This window comes from Pezoporus flaviventris, unplaced genomic scaffold, assembly GCF_033815535.1.
Source record: "Pezoporus flaviventris isolate CSIRO_AGI_PZ_B2104156 unplaced genomic scaffold, CSIRO_AGI_Pfla_v1 ptg000073l, whole genome shotgun sequence".
Lineage (NCBI taxonomy): Eukaryota > Metazoa > Chordata > Aves > Psittaciformes > Psittacidae > Pezoporus > Pezoporus flaviventris.
In genome coordinates this window covers 2,229,578-2,248,640 of record NW_026892621.1, presented here as the reverse complement: position 1 = coordinate 2,248,640, position 19,063 = coordinate 2,229,578, and the positions used below count along the sequence as shown (strand labels likewise).

Sequence of the window (19,063 nt, the reverse complement as noted above, 5' to 3'; positions counted from 1 at the left end):
ACTACTGTTTGCATGAACATTTCATAGCACTAGTCTCAAACAAGTGAGTTAATACCAAAATAAAGTGTTTTAAACTGCTGCTAACGAAAAAAAACCAAACCAAACAAAACAGAGAGAATTTCTATTCTACAGCCAGATACACAATTTGGAACACACACAATTTCTGAAAGAGATGTTCTAAGTCTGTGAAACCTTCAATCACTCCTTCTGCACATAACCATGACCTGTGTAGTTTATCAACAAAAGGAAAAGACTTTTCAGCTCATTTGTCATAACCTGCCTGGACGTGTTTCAAGTTGACTTACGTACAGGTGGAGCTGCTACTGGGATTTGTTTTGGTCTTTTTATAAACTTCATGTTCTCAAGTGAAATCTGCTCAAGGTCTCTTTTGTACAGCATCTGAAGACTACTGGTGCCTCGCCTTATTGCAGAAAGCTAATAGTTTTGAAACCAGATGTGTTAGCATGGCAATCTTGATCTGATGAATATATTTATTGACAGACATAGTCTTTTAATGAAAAAATTACTACACAAACTGTCACTGAATAACAAAGACCACCATGCTTATTATGCTAAGCATATTATAATGATAAATTCTACTAATCATCTGCCAATCTAATACAGTTCCCATTTCCCATTAACTCTGAGTCAGCCTGAAAACATTAAAAGATATAATTATCTTCAGGTGTTCAGTTTTCATATTTTACAAGTTAACACTCATGTCCTTTAATAATATTTCTTGAGAGAAAAACAACTTTTTGAAGTCATGATTGCTTCTGCAACACATCAAAGTGATATTTAAAATACTGCACCTATGGAACACGGTTCTAAACTCTAAAATTTCAGGCAGGATTTTGTCATTGGTTTTGGTGTTTTGTTTCTTTAAATATCAGAAAGATCTAAGTTTTGGCTATGGAAAAAGAACTGGGAAACCTTTGTTTATCCCATAGCCCTGGGTAGAACCTGACTTAAAATGAAAGCTGCATTCAATGCTAAACCTTACCAGACAAATTTCTCCCCTTAAGTATCTTTGCATTTATGTCACATCTTTGTGATCCTAAGTAGAAGGCCTGTATGGAAAGTTAGAAAGCTATGAGGAGAGATGGCATCACAGCAAAGGTTGCCTCTGCTTGGTGACCAGGATATGTGTCATCTACCAATTTTGACAAATACAGCAAAGAGGTTTTGTGCTATTAGACAAGAATTAAATACGCATACTGCCAAAGAACACAAAGCTTCCTGATAAAATGGATATTGATAATGCAAATCTCAAGAGCTTTTAAAAAATACAAAGTTAAACAGCTTCACTTGGCCCTTAGTCTGGCTGCCAGTTTTCTTGGGTTTAAAATCTTATTTTCCATTGTGTATTTGCTACTAAACTTACACCAATTTCTGACAAAATGCTAAAAAGTAACCTGGAAGGTGAACAAAAACAAGGGGAAAGAAAAACAGGAACACTTCTTACCATGTTTGGCTACTACTACTTGTTTTTCCATCAATGAATAAACACTTGGACTTACCGTGATTAATAACTTCATTTATTTTATTAAAATGAAAAGATATGCTTTTATAGGGAAAAATATTCTGTTTTTCATAAAATGCTACTTTCTTTGCTGTATGCTTAACAACAACATCAAAAAAAGAGTAATAATACTCTAAACAGTCCTCCCAAGTCTACACTTAGTTCCCAAAATGTAGGAAGTGTTTTGTGTTGTTCATTCTGTCTGGGCATCAATTAATAGCTTTAGGCAGCAAATACAAGATGTACAGATCAAATTTCATAAACCCTTGGGGTTTTTATACTCACTTCTTACGTAAGTACTGGGCAAAAAGTCAAACTGACCTGTGTCAGTGCGCGCAAAGCCGTTGTTACAACTGAAGCACACCCGAACACATGGGTTTAGTTCAGTGAAATATGGAGCAACTTCAGTTAGCAGTCAGAAAAATGGCTTGAACATAGGTTTAGCCTGAGTGTGTAATTCAAGAGTATAGAATTAGATGTGTATACTGAAACAAAGCATAATGATAATTTTATGTTGAAGAAACTATTCTTTCATACCTCTGTCTCACCTAAGCATGATAAAAGTGCAATTGAAAGCAAACTGATTTTTCTCCATCTCCTGCTGCTTGACTTGTCATTTGAGAAATTTAGTGCAGCCACATTAAGACAAACATCTTTCACCTGAGGATATCATCTGTTTTCTGTCAATATGACTATTATATTCCTAGAGTAATTGTGGAGAGCAAATTAACTTGATCTAATTTCTCCAGAAAGATCAGATCCGTGGCCTGACAGGAGAGCAGGGACACTGCTGTTGGAGGGGCATTTCACCAGAGCACCAGACCTTACTCAGCAAGCAACTAAAATCCTTTTTGTGGCTCTAACTCAAATGATCATGTTGGGCTCTGACCCACCATGACACAGGAATAAGAAAAACATTAGATCCATGAGGATTTCACAGGGGAAACCTGGGAGCTAAATCAGTCATGAGCATAGCAGGCAAATTACTCTTCCTTTGATGCCTCCCTGGCAGCCGAAGCTGCTTGGGAACAATCGCCTGTGTGGGATCTTGATCTGCGGCTCACTCACTTATTGCTGCTTCATTATCCGGCTCTAATCACAGGGGCTAGATACCAAGGATTCTGCCTTAATCTTCCACTGATGTCCCTTTAATCACCCCATCAATTCTGTTTGCACTGTAAATCAGGATGAGGTCACTCCACCTTCAAATGTGCAGTGTTTAAACATATGCTGAGCAGAACAGACAGCATCCAAACGAAGCTGTATTCTTCACTCCAGTAAAGAAAGTTACAGAAAAGAATATTTATAGAGTCCAAGCTATCAGTACGACAGACTGCCAAGGCTTGACTGGCACCAGTACAATCTGTCATGTCTCTAGAAAGAATTCTTCTATTTCATAAAAAAACCCCACACTGTTTTGCAACTGGCAGCTGATATTACTGTTTACCACTCAGTGTTAGCAAAACCACAAAGAGAATCCGACGGATAGTCATGTATGCTTACAGCACTTCATTCACAGAAAAACAGCAGGTTAGCAGAAGAGAAAGGAAAATAGAGTGTATCATTTATATCACAGCATACCAAATGCAAGTGAGGGTAGCACATACAAAAGCATTATGTTGCTTTATGTATTTACATCAATTGCCACCATAGCCTTTACTTGACTAGAGTTCTTCTGTATTATACATAAATAGCAATAGGTATAAATAATTTATCTATTTAGGGTTTTATAGCATCTTTTATGCATATAACTATGCCAAGTAAGCAGTACCGATGCAACCTTATGTCCTGCACTTCCTCACTTTAAAAATACCCGGCACAACTGCAGTAGCAAATATTTCTATTGCCTGTGTAGATACCATCACGTAAAGAGACAGTTAAGCTACTTAAAATGTGTCTCTTCTCAAATATCTATTAAAATACAATACCTCAGCAATTTGAAGAGTATATTTTAAACCCCAGATTCCTCCTCCGTAAGTTGGTATGTTAACAGGTTTGCTTTGCCTAGCAGAGATTTAAACATGCTGGTTTATGTATGTATTTTACATTACACCTTCACCACATATGTGCTACAGTATTATTCAAAGATAGCCTTACATTTACACTGAGATGGTTAATACCCAAGAGGTTAAAACAGGACAAAAAGTTAAAGTCATACACTAGGCAAAAACATAACTATAGAGATCAATGATGTTTTAAATTCCCTATAAAATGTTCTTTCACATTAAAAGAATTCATGGAGGCTTCGGCTTAGTAAGGGCCATAAAACATTTACCCTCACCCACAATGAGAACTTAGAAAATGACCTTCCTCTCAGAAAATCTTTTGTTGAAGCCAAAAGACAAATAAAGCCAATACATCAAGACCTTTCTAATTGCTGACTGGGTAAGCTCCAAAGTTATTTGTCAGTTCCTAGGACACTTTTACTTCTCACATGAGGGCTGTATCACCACTAAGCTTTATATGTCTGTCATCTGTTTTCTGCATCCTTGTTTAAATGACACCGTTGGTGCATCTAATTCCCACTCTGCTGTCCACTGCTCCTCATCCTAGCAAAGGTTCCACTGTTGCAGGTACAAATTCCTGCACCATTCCCTTGTCATTCACCTCCAAAACACACACTACAAGCTTCCTAAAAGGCATAAAATACACTGGATAAAAGAGTATGAAAAAGGAGTATAAAATCTGGCTTTGCTTTAAGTAGGGTGCACTAATCTATTATGAAAACTCATAATTACAGAGAAAAAAAATAAAGATATGCTTTGGTTACAAATGCTCAATTCAGAACCCTAAGCTCTCATATATACAAATATTTGGATTTCAGTGTAACATTCACGTTCCAAACCCCCCCCATAGTAATTCACACTGGTTTAAGACATGTAAAGGAAACATATCTGGGTGTTTATGATGGCCCAGTACACTTAAAAGTCACTGATCATTTTGAATTATGTGTTTGTAGTAGCTATTTTAACTAAAAGTTTCATGTAACCTATTTCTGTCAGTGCAGAAGTGTGAGACTGACAGATTTTAGGCTCAACTCTCAGTTTAGTTTGTTTTTAAAAGCAGGTTTACCAAAGCACTTAACACAGGAATTGAAAGTCAGGTTAGGAATTGGAAAACATACTGGCTCTGGTCTTTGCCAGCCTCACGGCACTGCATTAGGTGTCCTGATTGAACAACCTGACGCTTCCCACCATTTAATTTTGAATATTTGCAAATTATTTACTCAACTCCCAAGAGGTGTTATGAATGTTAGTTAACCACATCTCTCTGATAGAAACAGAAGGCAAATGTTAGCTTTTGCTATTATTTTGTTCACTTCACTACAGCAGTTACAGAGAAGCACCAGTTACTTTTAAGAATGTTAAAGCAGTTACTCGACTTCTGATTTCTAAGTATGTGTGTTTATTATTTTCCTAGAGATTTACTTTCAAGAACTAAAATGCACTCCCAAGTGATCACTGTGCAAAATATGTTAGATAAAGGAGCATGAAACTCCATGTAAGCAGGGTCACAGTTTTGTTTCCACCATTGAAAAAACACAGGGAATAAAAAAAACTTTGTTTCCATCAGTACAATTGTGAATTCCAACTTCAATACTATAAAATTCTATTTCAAAAAGGAGATGATTCTGTACCTATGACTTAGGGTATTTAAACAATGCTTTTAAAACTGGTACACCTACAGTGTGACCAAGAGGGTGCTGTAATTCTCCAATAGCACAACACTAACTGGACAGGAATGTCCATTTCCACCATGGTAACTGCTGCAAGATGGCCCCAAACCAAAACCACCTCTCCTGATCTCCAAGATTACCACCACAGAAAGGAGTAAATTGCAGTTATTAAGAATATAGCAAACAAACCAGAAACACTAAAATGTATTTAAATAAACAACCTTCAAGTTCATCCCCTTCTCCCACTGCTGCCTCCCCACAAGTCCATGTTACTAAAGCTACTTTTCCCATTTTTCCACATTGATTACTAATCCTTTCAAACCCCCTTGTATTCAGTGCACCTGAGCAGTTCTGTAATCAATTTCCACAGATTTAAAATTCCTTTTTAAAACACACAGGGTTTGCCTCTGAGAGATGTAAAACACCCTTTGAAGTACCAACCAATACATACTGTCACCCCAAGCCTGCAGACAGACTAGGATTTTGCTGCATCGTGCAGCTCCCTCATGCAGTGGCAAACTGGAATTAGGGATGCTCCCACTGGGTTGGTTTCAGCTACTCAGAGCCCTCTGGAGACCAGTCAAACTCTTGAGAGCAATGTGGGAAAACTGATAGAGGCTGGACATTAAATTATTCATATAGCAGAATCACAAGCTTAATGGAGACATGACCAATGGAAGTCCCTCTTCATCACCTAGAAAAGGATGTTTTCCCCATCCCTCTCTTTACTCAGGTAAACCCAAGCACAAGGGCTTTAACATCTCAAAAAGACAGACATAATATCCAAGACCAAACTTCTGGTACACTTTCCTGTCCAACATGCCAAGTGATGGAGGAAAGGACAGATTTCTCACCAGGGAACAGGCTCTGGCCCTTTAGGTCAGTAGCTGTCTTGTAAATCTGTCAAGCACTGGCATATAAATATTGCAGAGTTATTATGGAAGGACAGTAGAGTGTCTTAGATGGTAATCAGGCCATAGAGAGATTACAACGTCCACATTATGAGCACTAATTTCTGCATAGCCTTTGGATGACACGACAGTACCTGCGCTGCATGATTAAAAAGCAGATACTGAATAAATTATTCTTTTGCTATTAAAAAATACAATTATTTGGAATAAGCTTTAGAAAAAGCCACAGTGATAATAAACAAAAGCATCAAATACAACAAAGTTAAGCAGTACAGATGCACAGCATACTGAGAAGCAGTGTGGGTCAGCTTCCTCAAAAATGCATTGGAAAACTTCTGTCTCATATATGCTTACTCTGAACGACATTAAGGAAAAGCTTCAGTTTTCCACAGCAAGCCTAAGGCAAATTAAAAGTAATAATAAAAAAGGAAACCATTACTCCAAAGTTTCATTAAAAGTTGAGCAAACAGAAACTTAACGGACAACAGTGTGTGGAAAGCATGGGAGTAAAGAACTAAGTGAATAACCATCACCTAATTTCTCATTTTCTCTCTCTTTCTGCCTATTATCTACCCAGAAATCAGGTTTACACCTTTATCACCATGTTCTTCCCCTTCAGCATCAAAAATATTCCTTACATCCAGAGGGACCTTGACATGCTTGTAAGGTGGGCTGATGCCAACCTTATGAGGCTTAACCATGCCAAGCGCAAGGTCCTACACCTGGGTCGGAGCAATCCCAGGCACAGCTACAGGTTGGGCAGAGAAGAGATTCAGAGCAGCCCAGCAGAGAAGGACTTGGGGGTGTTGGTCCATGAGAAAATGAACATGAGCCAGCTTCAGCGTGCACTCGCAGCCCAGAAAGGATGATCAGGACTGGAGCACCTCCCAGATGAAGATAGGCTGAGAAAGTTGGCGCTGTTCAGCCTGGAGAAGCTGTGTGGAGACCTCATAGCAGCCTTCCGGTGTCTGAAGGGGGCCTATAGGGATGCTGGAGAGGGACTTTTCGCTAGGGACTGTAGTGATAGGACAAGGGGTAATGGGTTAAAACTTAAACAGGGGGAAGTTTAGATTGGATATAAGGAGGAAGTTCTTTACTGTAAGGGTGGTGAGGCACTGGAATGGGTTGCCCAGGGAAGTTGTGAATGCTCCATCACTGGCAGTGTTCAAGGCCAGGTTGGACAGAGCCTTGGGCGACCTGGTTTAGTGTGAGGTGTCCCTGCCCATGGCAGGGGGGTTGGAACTTGATGATCTTAAGGTCCTTTCCAACCCTAACTATTCTATGATTCTATGATTCTACATGACCTTAGCACATAATATCATAATATTGTGTCATGCATTCGGATGAGTCCACATATCCCAATGCCTGCCCAGCTTCTAGTCATGCCACAGTCAGGAACCAAAATATGAAGTGGGTTATGGGCTAACAGATAAACTTCTGGAGATGGGTATAAAAAACAAGGCCTTGAAATGGAAAGTTCTCCATATGAAAGAGATCAAGAAGAGTGAATTGACTTTGCTTTTAGCCAGGGAATAAGAGGAAGTATCACTGCATATACACAAAAATAGCAGCGTCAGCTAAGTAAATCACATCCTTTGATTCTGTCATTAAGAAAATACAGGGTCAAAAGACACTGAGCACAAACATTTTCCTTATATGCTGTACAACTACCTAGTGATGGATATCCACTGTCACACGATACAAAAGCTCTATAAGATTAACAAAATAAAATAAACATGCACATGGCTACTCAGAACTAGCAACTACAACAGCCCTTCCTCTTCCCTGAGGTGCTACTGCTCATAGTGAAAACACTGATGGAGCCGAGTTGGAAGCTCCTATTGTTGTCTCTAACGTTATCCATCTCTCACCTCTGTTCCTGTATGTACAGCACTGACCATGCACACCCTACGGATGTGACAACTCGGGTGCTTCCCCACAACAAACAGGATGAAAGTGTTTCTGGGCCTCTACACCAATGGGTAGTGCCCACTTCGAGGAAAACGTCGTGGAGAAATGAAGGGATCCAGGCTGGGCAACACCCCATCTTCTGTTCTGAGGTTTTAAACACAAGATCTTTAACTTCGTCAGAATGGAAAGGAAAGATAGGAAGCAAACCTGTGGTCAGGTGAAGGCCAGTATTTTTAAAGGATGTTTCAAGAGCTGAACAACTTTCCAAAACCATGAAATTTCTTGGAACATAAATACTCAAATTTGCCACACAAATGGAAAATGGAGAATAAATAATTTGGTTTCTTGTTTTAAGTCAGATCCTTACATTATTTTACCTTGATTTAACATTTCTAGGCATTAGTCATTTTTCAACTATAAAATAGGATCACAACAGCTTATTTCACTAGCACTCATCAATCAGAATAGGTGTGAAACAAGTTTCGTGTTTAAACACACTGACCACATTAACTATACCCTAATTAAAATTTTACCGCAGCATTAGCACAGCAAAGTATCACAGAAATCACAAATACAGTCAAACGAGGGCATGAAGCTACTGTGCTTGCATAATAATGTCTTTCAAATTAGATAACCAAGCCTTTGCACATTTCACTTTGAGAGAATGGAGCAATGCGGTAATTAGGATGTGCTAAGATGTTTGTGCAAGTTTAACACTTTAAATAAGAACACAACTGCACCTGACATATCCAGTCTGTGTCTGCATTTCCCACCTCCTCCCAAGCAGAGATATAACAGCATAGACCATCCTGCTCAGAGCTAGTCATCCACAGAGCCATAACAAGGAATGTATTTGCCCTCTGATTTATAAATTACACGGGTGAGCACACTCAGGAAAACAAGCTAAAACAAACACAGTCTTAATAGTTTATTTAATTAACACTTTGACTAACAGCTGCCAATTTAACCTAGATGAATTAACCTAGACAGGATTGCAATAGGCCCTGAAGGCTTTATTGCTATTTTCTGCTTCTGAACTTCCCATCAGAGCTTTGCCTTTAGTGCGCTTTTGGGGATATCTGAGTTTCTTTAGAGAGCCCGTGGTCAGGTACTCATACACCCTGCCCTGCAGCTCCAGAGAGAGCCTGGCAGGGTCTGCACAGAGCAGAGCTCACCCTCACTGGGTTGTCCCCATCTGCAGGGAACACGCCGCTCGCCTGTTCTTGGAGCAGGGCCAGGGTGTGACGGTGACATTTCAGAAGGGCTCAACGGGCTGCTTGCAGCGCTTTATCCCTCGCTGTGAGACTGATTATCCACAGGGAGCCCTGTCGAGGCCCCACGACACCTGCAGGCAATGCTGTGGTCCACACCGACCACCGTGCACTGAGGCTGTGGCTCCAGGCTGGTGGCAAAGTGCTGTCCCCAGCCTTCTGGCCAGGCTCAGCTTCACCAACGGTGGGCATTATTGCCACAGAGGTGGCATCGGCACCAGGGATGTACAGTCACGGTGGCAGGCTACATGGATGCTGTTATGAAGGAAGGCTCCCTTCAGCCTTCTTCTCAGCCTGGAGAAGAGAATGCTGCAGGGAGACCTTGTAAAATTCTTCAAGTACCTAGAGAGGGCCTACAAAAAATCTGGAGAGGGGCTTTTGACAAGGGCCCATAGGGACAAGACAAGGGGAAATGGCTTTAAAGCTTTAGCTGACAGAGGGGAGATTTAGATTAGACATTAGGAAGAAGTTCATTACTGTGAAGGTGCCGAGGCGCTGGCACAGGGTGCCCAGAGAAGCTGGGGCTGCCCCATCCCTGGCAGTGCTCAAGGCCAGGTTGGATGGGGCTTGGAGCAACCTGCTCTAGTGGAAGGTGTCCCTGCCTGTGGCAGGGGATATGACACTATATGACCTTTAGGTCCTTTTCAACCCAAACCATTCCATGATTCTATGATCAACTACAAGCAACATGCAGGGGGTTGGAACTGGATGAGCTTCAAGGTCCCTTCCAACCCGATTCTCCAGCAGCAAAAATTCACTCCAGTATTTACTATCCTGAATTTCCAGATAGGTCTCGACAACCTAAATTTCCAGATTCTGAGGTCTGAACGTCAAAGATTGATTTCCAGCCAAAGCCAGTGCATAGATACTAAAATCTAATTTTTACTAAATTTCTGGGCCATTTCCTTAGTAATCACTCATAAAAATTACAGTGAATCTGCTGACAGAAAATATGGGAAGAAACAGCTTGTGGCCTGCTCTTGTTTTAAATTACCATAATCAAAGCTGATTTCTCTGGTCTTTCCTCACTTATCGAATTACACCAAAGTTCACTTTTAAAACCAAGCAAATCACTTTTTCACTAAAACAAAGTAAGCCAAGAGAAAAGGCAGCTGGCATGTACAAACACCTTTATGTGTCAGTATCAGTGTGCTAGCATATTACTTCCATTAAGAAGGGTTAAAAGGCAGCAGGGAGCACCATTTCATTAGATTAGGGTTTGTTTGGGATGTTTTTTTCTCTTTTTAAAGGAACATGCAGAAACCCTAAGACTACTGCTCCCATTAACAAGCTTAGAAATGAACACTAAATGCTAAACAACAAATACTAAATACTAACTTTTCCCATGTCTATGCACTCAGAGTATGAGACAGAAACCAGCTCCTCTTTTGCTCTTAATTTCAAGTTGACACCTCATGTCACCTACCCATTAATTGTGAAGGACAACTCAGGAAAACGAAGACATTTCCTTGGATTATGCTGGTTTTAAAACATGTCTCCTTCCATAGCTAAAATTAGTACCAGAGGCATGCATGCTTTTGAAGGAATTTGTTTCTATTGTACACTCTTCTACTTGACAGCCGTAATTAAGGCTGGGTTAAATCTCCATCATATTTTAGTGGTTCACAAAATCCCTGACCTTAAACTACTATGTGGGGAACCAGCACTGATGTACTTGTCTTCTTAAAAACTACAATTTATCCTTGTACAGTCTCTGATTTGGCTTAACCTCATTTGAGGACCAAGAGGGCAAGTAACTTCTATTTTGTTGCTTGTTCCACAAATAAACTGACCAAGATCAGGCAATTTAATTCCCAAGTGGAACAATACAGAACTCTGTCTTCCTTCTGAGTGAGGACAAAGAACCCAACTGCTAAGAAACCCCAACAGCTGGGCATCAAGGCAGGAGCTGGAATGGAAGGGAGAGGCATGACAGTACATTCACATGGGGAGAAACAACAGCCCACGGGAAGGCACACAATAGCAGAGAGAATGCAATGGGATTTTATGCTTGCTTATAACAGAAGCGTACATGCCAACTGCCTCAACAACAAATGTGAGTTTGTTTTTATTTACTGTTTCCCAATGACTAAAGTCTAAGTAAGTCCATACAGTAAATACTTACCGAGTTTCACTGTGCACATGCCACAGTGCAATCACATGCTGCAAGTGTACTCTGACGAACGCAAGAGTAATTTTACTTAACGTGGTGAAAACAACCCACTACAGAAGGCGATGAAATTCCAAAATTCTTTTCCTGGTATAAGTACTGCAAAAGGTTTTATTTTCTATTAACACTAACTGAAGTCATTAAAAATAATTCCCCCAAAGCACCACCAACATTAGAGAATATAAACATACTATCAATTAATACCTGAGTTCAGAACCCTAAAATCAGCCTTGCAAGCTGTGAGGATCCTTTGTGCAGATCCATACACAAAGGGACATACACCTGCACACACACTGCTCTCTCCCTTCTCTAGCATCAGCGCAGCACAGGCAGGCAGAAGGGAGAGCAGCAGTTCAATGTGAATCACTGCAGAGAACATAATTTCCAGGTCTTTGGTGTTGCAAGATCATCCAAGAAGGTCAACTGGACTCGGGCTGAAACCACTGCAATGTGAGAAAGTTTGCTTTCTGCTGCTCAAGATAAGGTGAAGAACAGCATCCACCCCCTCCTGTTCTCACTGAACACAGATAACATGAAAAGATATTTACATGATTTGTGATGCTATCACTATGCACACACATGCAGGAGCTCCCTGATATGAATGAGTATTGCAGAATGTTAAAAAATGCCTCAAAAAATGAGAAATTCTACAACCTGAAGTATTTTGCACATTTTGCATTGCCAAGAAAATTGCTTTTAAGAATGGCTAGAGCATTTCTGATATTTTACTTACATTATATTTTCTTGCCTGGCTTTGTGGAGTGAGATAAATACAGCTCGACCATGTCTGCTACCACTTGACTACATTTTAGTGTTCTATATTTTGAAATTGGGTTAATTTTAAGACAAATGAAGAGCTGTATTTGAGGTGGTGCAGCCTCCTGCCCCCTGCTGAGAGAGGTCCCAGAGATACTGGGGTTTATCATTAGCATTAAAATCAGCATTAAAACAGTAAAGGTGAGACCTTTCAAGTGCTTTTATAGAAGGAAGATCTTCACTGGTCAGTCATCATATGCACACTCCAGTTTAGCTGTGCCATGATATGTCTGATTAATCTGGCAGCCAAAGAAACAAAACCCAACCAAAAACCCTAAACCAAACCAAGGGGGCAGGAAGAGAGCCAGGAACAAAACACGACACAAGACATAAAGCTATCTATGTACACAGGGCAGGAGGTGTTGCAACAGGAGGGTGCGCAATGGCAAAACACACAGGAGAAAACCACAGACGACCAGGCTTCATTATCTGCAGTGCACATGAAACAACTCATTTATCTTTTCCCAAAATTCAGCAATCTCAGGCACCAGTTGCACAATCACTTTAAGCTCGCTGGTGCGAGCTAATACTGCCACAGCAGGTCCCTGCCCTCTCCCCCAATCCCAACTGCTCCCTTCAAGCCTTCCCACCATCTGCTTGCTCCCTAACAAAGAGCAAACCCATCAGCTCACAGACCTGACAGTCTCATAAAACCAACTAACAGAGCTAGGAGAAGCAAGGATTAAAGTGTGACTTGATCCCAGGGAATGGGCTGGAGGCCTAAGCAACTGGGGAGGGCAAAAAACTGGGTTGTGATCTGCAGTCGTCATTACTTTGCCAGTTCCTGGAAGTTTTGGGGGGTACATAACAAAAAAGTTCAGACTCCCATGGAATTTCATCTGCTTGATATCAACACTGCATAAGCTGGGCTTGCTTACACTGCAGCTTGCTTATGTTTACATCTAGTACTGCCTAAAACAATTTTGTTGTAAATATTTTGTTTTAAAGAGATTGTTTGGTTACTGGCTACTATTATTATTCTTCCTGGAAGGAAGAGAATGATGGGCCATGAGCCAACACCAAACTTCTTAAAGTTGATCAACTGAGAACTCCAGTGTAGTTAGTTAGAAAAATTACTTGGCTGATACAGTGGCTGCACAGAAAGAACTCCACCATGTGCTACGTGACACCACGAAACCAGCCTTAGTGAAAGGAACAGCAAAATCATACAGAAAGTAGCACTACAAACTTGATTGTAAGGCCTTGTATGCCTTTCCTCCTCTCCCCAAAGCTGGAAACAAGTGCTCCAAAGTACCATCATGAATGAAATACCCAGAACCTCCAGAAGCATGGGACAATGGATTTTGCAATCAGTGGATTTTTCTCTCCAGCAGCTCCCACTTTGGAGAGCATGTTACATGCTACAGAAAACACAAATGTATCAGGCAAGATTTCTGGTTTTGGTGTTTCCTTTTCTTTTCCAAGTGGGCATGCTTGGAAGTTCCTCAGGTTTTAGAGGAGTGAAGCGAGTCCAAATTCAAACAAGTACAGAGGAACAACTTGTCAGACTTGTTGGTGCACAGCCAAGTGACAGCATTTTATGCCTCAGTATCAACTCCACTTACACAATGTGCTTGTTTATACCAGAAATATGATAAATAACTGCTATGCATATAGCACGTGTGCACACAGAGAGGGAAGGCTTCTATAGAGACTTATGCTATTTTCAGGGAATGAAACCAGGAAAAGACATTTAGTACGTTAGATTTCAAGTGTCCAACCACAGCTATTGTGGACCACTGCCACCTAGACAACTGGGACAGGGCAGAGGAAACAGCAAGCAGCCCAGGAGCTAATATGGGCTTTCAGCACATCCTAACTATATGCCAAGCCTTCATCCTCCCTCGGTATGTTCTTGTGAGCACAGAAAAATGTGATGAGTGTGGTCCTAAAGGTCAGCAACCACCCTAAACACTGACTGAGCCTATGGAGAGCTGAGCTAAGACAGGAACTGGCCACCACGAAATACAAGTAACACTAGCTGTCACTCTCATTCTGCAAAGAGCAAGATGCAAGCATCAAGCTTTGCAATACTACTCACATATATAAGTTTATATAATCTCTAAATCAGAGGTATTTTTAGAAGCTGGCTGGTGGATAGCTTTGTGACCCACATGATGACCTTTGGGCAGAGGACAGGGCACTACAAGGGGAGGGGAGCGAACTGTGGCTGTTTAGAAACCTTTCCTTAGACCTTAGAGGCCAGGAGAGGGCCCACGTGGCATGCTTCCAGGCACATACATGGTTACATGTGGTTCGTCACAGGCTGTAAGCCAAAATGAAACTGAAGAAAGCGAGCGCTTGCTAGTCCCATGCCAATGATGAGAATGGCCAGAGACTTAAAGAGTACTATAAGGTTTCTCATTATGATCCAGAAAAGTGAGAGAGATTAAACAGTTACTTCACTAAGACCACACTGACACAGCAGAACACCAAAATGCTTAGCCTATGAACTCAAAGGAAGACTTCAGCCACATAGTAGCAAAGCAGATGCAGCCAATTTTCCTCTTAGCAAGGAGAGGAGCCATGAATTCCACATGAATATTTACAGACAATAATGAACAGCTCTTAAAACTATCAAAGTATATCACACAAAACTTCTGCTCAAATCCAACTCTACAAATAACCCACAAACAAGTTTTCAGGCTCAAAGGTGGAAGGGCACACTGAAAAAAGTACATACACCTTCTACCTAATGCACAGAATTACCTGCAACCCAGATACTAGGGCTTTTTCCAACCACAAGACATGACAAACAGGTTCTTTGCAACTGGCACAGTCACACATAGAGGACACATAGCACAATACAACTGCCTGGCAGAGGAAGAAAATCCTATGGGGTAAAAACATAAGGAGGTGACCTGGCTAGAAGAGGAGGCTTCCTTTCAAAAGCTACTCTATATAGAATTGTGAGTTAAAGATTTTCTGACCAACTTGCCAAACAACAAAGAAAAAAAAAAATCAGTTGTGTAGGAACAGCTTCAACTCTCCAGGAGCCTGGTCTAATTGCATCCTTTACAAAGCAGTGTAAAGAGTGAGAGTTTCACACCAACATGGGCAATTTGTTCTCAGGTGAACAGAGAACAGAAAAGAGGACAAGAATCACTGGGTGATGGCTGTCCAACCTGTGGAAACAAAATGCAATTGCAGTCTTTGTGTTCAGCAGCACTCTCAGACACTACAGAACTTGTATTAGCAGCAGAACAGGTGACGTTTATCAGGAATCTGCATGTTAAGCCACACTGATGGCTTTTTCTTCTACATCATTTTGCTGTTATTCAAAGGATTAGCCTGTTGCCCCTGTTGCATGACAACTGGAGGAACATCTACATAAATTATAGAGTAAAAATACTGATTTTCTATACAAGCACTATTATGTTTTCGTTTCATCAATAGTAGATAATAGGGTTTGGAAGTATTTTGGCTGTTACTGCCCGAGGTAGCTAATGATGGTCTATTTAGTTAATTATACTTTCATGGACTTAAATGAAATTTCACCTTATATTTATCTATTTCTGCTTGTTATTTTCTACACTATAAAAAGTAGTTTACCTGTGTTTTCAGATTTCACACTGTTACGGAGCTTGTACAAAGCTGAGTACTGCAATAGCTAATCCAAGACTGCTATTGAAAAGCTGTTTGTTACAGGTGGACATGACATTTGGGAATCTGAATTGACTTCAAGGCCTTTTACATTACTTTGATGTAATTAATTAGTGTTAATCTGAATTAAGCCTAACGACTAGCTTAAAAAAATGGCATTAGGTGTGCTCTTCTGAATTTCAGCCTGCAATTATCATTTTAACTTATTAGGTAAAACAGATTGACTGCTATTCATCAATAAACATGCAGGTTTCAGTGTATACAAAGTGTTACACACTCCCTCTTCTGGGAATACCTAAAAAAGAGTTTCTAGGCTGTACGTGTATCATATGTTAGATTTTAAATGTATTATATTGCCTGGAAGAAGAGCAAAGCAAGCAGTATCATGTCAATACCAGCAAGTTTGGTTTCAAAAAGCCTGCAAATTGGTTACCAAAAATGAGTAAACAACAGGTGAAAATTACTTGACATAATGCCTATATAAACTAGGTAGCAGCTACCTTGCAGCCATGCCTAAAACCAAAATGCTATTGATTTCTTTCATTTGCCAAGAATAATATTGTCTCAAGTTCTTCCCCAAAATGCAACACTCACCTTCCTGCCTGGTTACCCTTTGGTGCCCTATTGCTGTAGGTGACAATACAGCTTTCAGAATACTGCCTACTTTTCCTGAGGCAGCAGATGGAGAAGCTCCTACAAAACACTGCTTTTATGTAGGTCCAGCCTGGGTAACTTTCCTCCAGCTAGTACAGTACCTCATTTTCTCTCTACTTGTAGGGAACTGGTGGGCATTCCCCTCACTGCAAACACCGCTGAAAGCTACACATACATCCTACTTTCTAAGAAAGATAACATTTTGAGCACAGAAAATGAGAATTTAAAAATAAACTTAAGCAAAAGACAGTAGAAGGAATGTACATAAGTAAAACAAAAAGTAAGATGACTTATTAATAAGTGCATATGCATGCATATAACCATCTCTTTTCTTTATGGTGAGTGCCTAGTAAAGCCAGGAGAGGCATCTCAAGTAGGACACACTGTTGTTCTCCCCACCAAAACATGCAAAATCCAAGAATGCCAGGATGTTACACAAACCACACTAACAGCACTGCTGCCAAAACACAGAGAGGAAAAACTAGTGGAAAAAAACCCTTGTGTTTGTTTTGCCCTCTTTAACGTCTCCTTTCTTTCACTTCCCCCCCACCCCTGCTATTAGAGAGTCACAAAATTAGCACCGTATCTACTTCATTCTGCAAGGTCATTTTCTCCTACCTTCCTTATTTAGTTTCTCCCTTACTGTCTTCATCTTTTTTTATATGTCTTTTACTTAAGTTCTTTGTTTTACATTTCCCTTTTTAGCTATTCCCCCGCGTCCTCTCTTTCCCCTCTTCGGACACACACACACACCCAGACTGCAAACCACTTAATTCTAGCTGTGCTGAGCCAGCCGTGCCAAAGCTGCTGTGCTGCTGCCGGGTGCTGCACAGCTCTGTGCTGGGAGCAGTGGTATCCTGGCAAATGAAGCCATGGAAGTCATGGTCACTGACGAGATTTCCTATCTGACCTTCATATCTGTTTTGCAGAGGAAGAGAGACCATGCGCAAATCTTCTCTCTTCCAAATGCAGCAGTTGTTGGAGAGTCGGGTGGCGAGATGAGAGAGTACAGTCTGTGCAACTTGAAACTATGTCCTTCCATGAAGAGAAAAACTAGGAAAACAAAACAGGCAAAAAGCAACCCAAACTTTTTTCTTTGTCACAGTTCAATACTCAACATGGTTTTATAAGCTTCTCAGAATACTTCTCCCTGGAATCCAAAAGCACCATGGTATTCATCTGAGGCTTGCAGCTCTTAGAATAATCTAGAGAGTTCATGCAAACTCATCGTTCTCCCCCAAAAAACAAATTAGCAAGTGCTTATAATTAATCTGCATGTGGCTGGCTTTTGAAATTAAACTACTTCTAACCCCACTCTTCAACACAGAGCTCTGACATTCTCAACTCTCCTCCACAACAGCAGAAATCCTGCCCTTTTCTACTCCAATTCAGGCTTCTTCCACCTCCCCAGCTCCTAAACAGGTTGCAGCTTCATTCTTCTGCACTCAGCTTTGGGCTACATGCCAAACCCTGCATGCCCATGGCCTGCCCTCACGCTGTGTGCCACCTCCTCTGGCAGGACTCCAGCACGAAGGAGTGGCTTAGGCATTAGAAAGAGCCCTTTTAGCCGTGAAGGAAACCTTCCAAGGATGAGAGGCACATAAGCTGATGTGGAACGGCCTTCCTTGAACCTCCAGAAAATCTGAAATTATGGTTATGAGAGCTGTGTTCTGCTCCACGTGCCATTTCATCACTCAAAACGAGTTCTGAATGATGAAACTTCAGATTGACTTTTAGATTGGTTAACTCTCTCACTGTCAATCACTTTTAATTGCAGACCTGGTGCAACTATCCCAGCTGGCTTCTTCCAAAGGGAAGCTGTAGCCAAATACACTCCACAGATACTTTTCATGAGAACTATTTGTTCTCTTCAGATCTTACTCCATTTCTATTGATCAACATACTCACTTTTCTCCCTCTTGCTGAACAGCTATTTCAGTAAGCGACAGTGAACATAGCACCGCTTCCTCTTTTCCCACAAAGACAAATATCTTTGTTTTTCTTTCTTTCCACTTGTTCTTCCCTGTCAATGTTTACCTTGAAAAGGGAGCAGTCAGTCCCAGTCTCTAAAATACCTAGCAAGGAGATCACTATAAAAGAGCAGGGCTTTCATGGAACCCTTGTATGTTGAGGCTTGTTTTAAATACTTTAACATTTGGGTAAGAACAGAATTAACATTCTCAGTAATAAATCACAAGGATTTCTGCATCTATGGCAGAACAGCATGAAATTCAATTGACATTAACCACAGGGAAGGGAAAAACACACCAAAGCACTTTAAGTTAGCATTTTAGCATATACAGTGCATGCAACATGAGTTACATGGTAAGTGTAAATGGTAAACTGAATGATAAATTTCCTCTTTAATTCTGAAGCTGACCACCACCTTTTTGTTAGCTGATACTCAAAACTGCTTTATGTCTTCAACAGAGCTTGACAAATCCATGTACTCACAAAAAGGAGGCAGTTTTCCTAGAAAACTACCATCAGCTTCTCAAAGAGCCTCTCTATGGTTGCAGGTAATAAAAC

General features: G+C 40.7%; 1 protein-coding gene across 6 annotated transcripts in view; it reads right to left on the bottom strand.

Moving 5' to 3' along the window:
* ATXN7 (ataxin 7) overlaps nt 1-19,063 on the bottom strand; it is an 82,114-nt gene that overhangs the window by 10,772 nt on the left and 52,279 nt on the right. Inside the window, exon 1 of one of the 6 annotated variants that reach the window (XM_061472895.1) lies at nt 17,445-18,943. The exons of the other annotated variants lie outside the window; for them this stretch is intronic. Coding sequence (XP_061328879.1) covers nt 17,445-17,478 — 34 coding nt within the window. The 5' untranslated portion in view covers nt 17,479-18,943. Of the gene's footprint in view, nt 1-17,444; nt 18,944-19,063 lie in introns of those variants that run through there. 6 annotated transcript variants of the gene reach the window in all.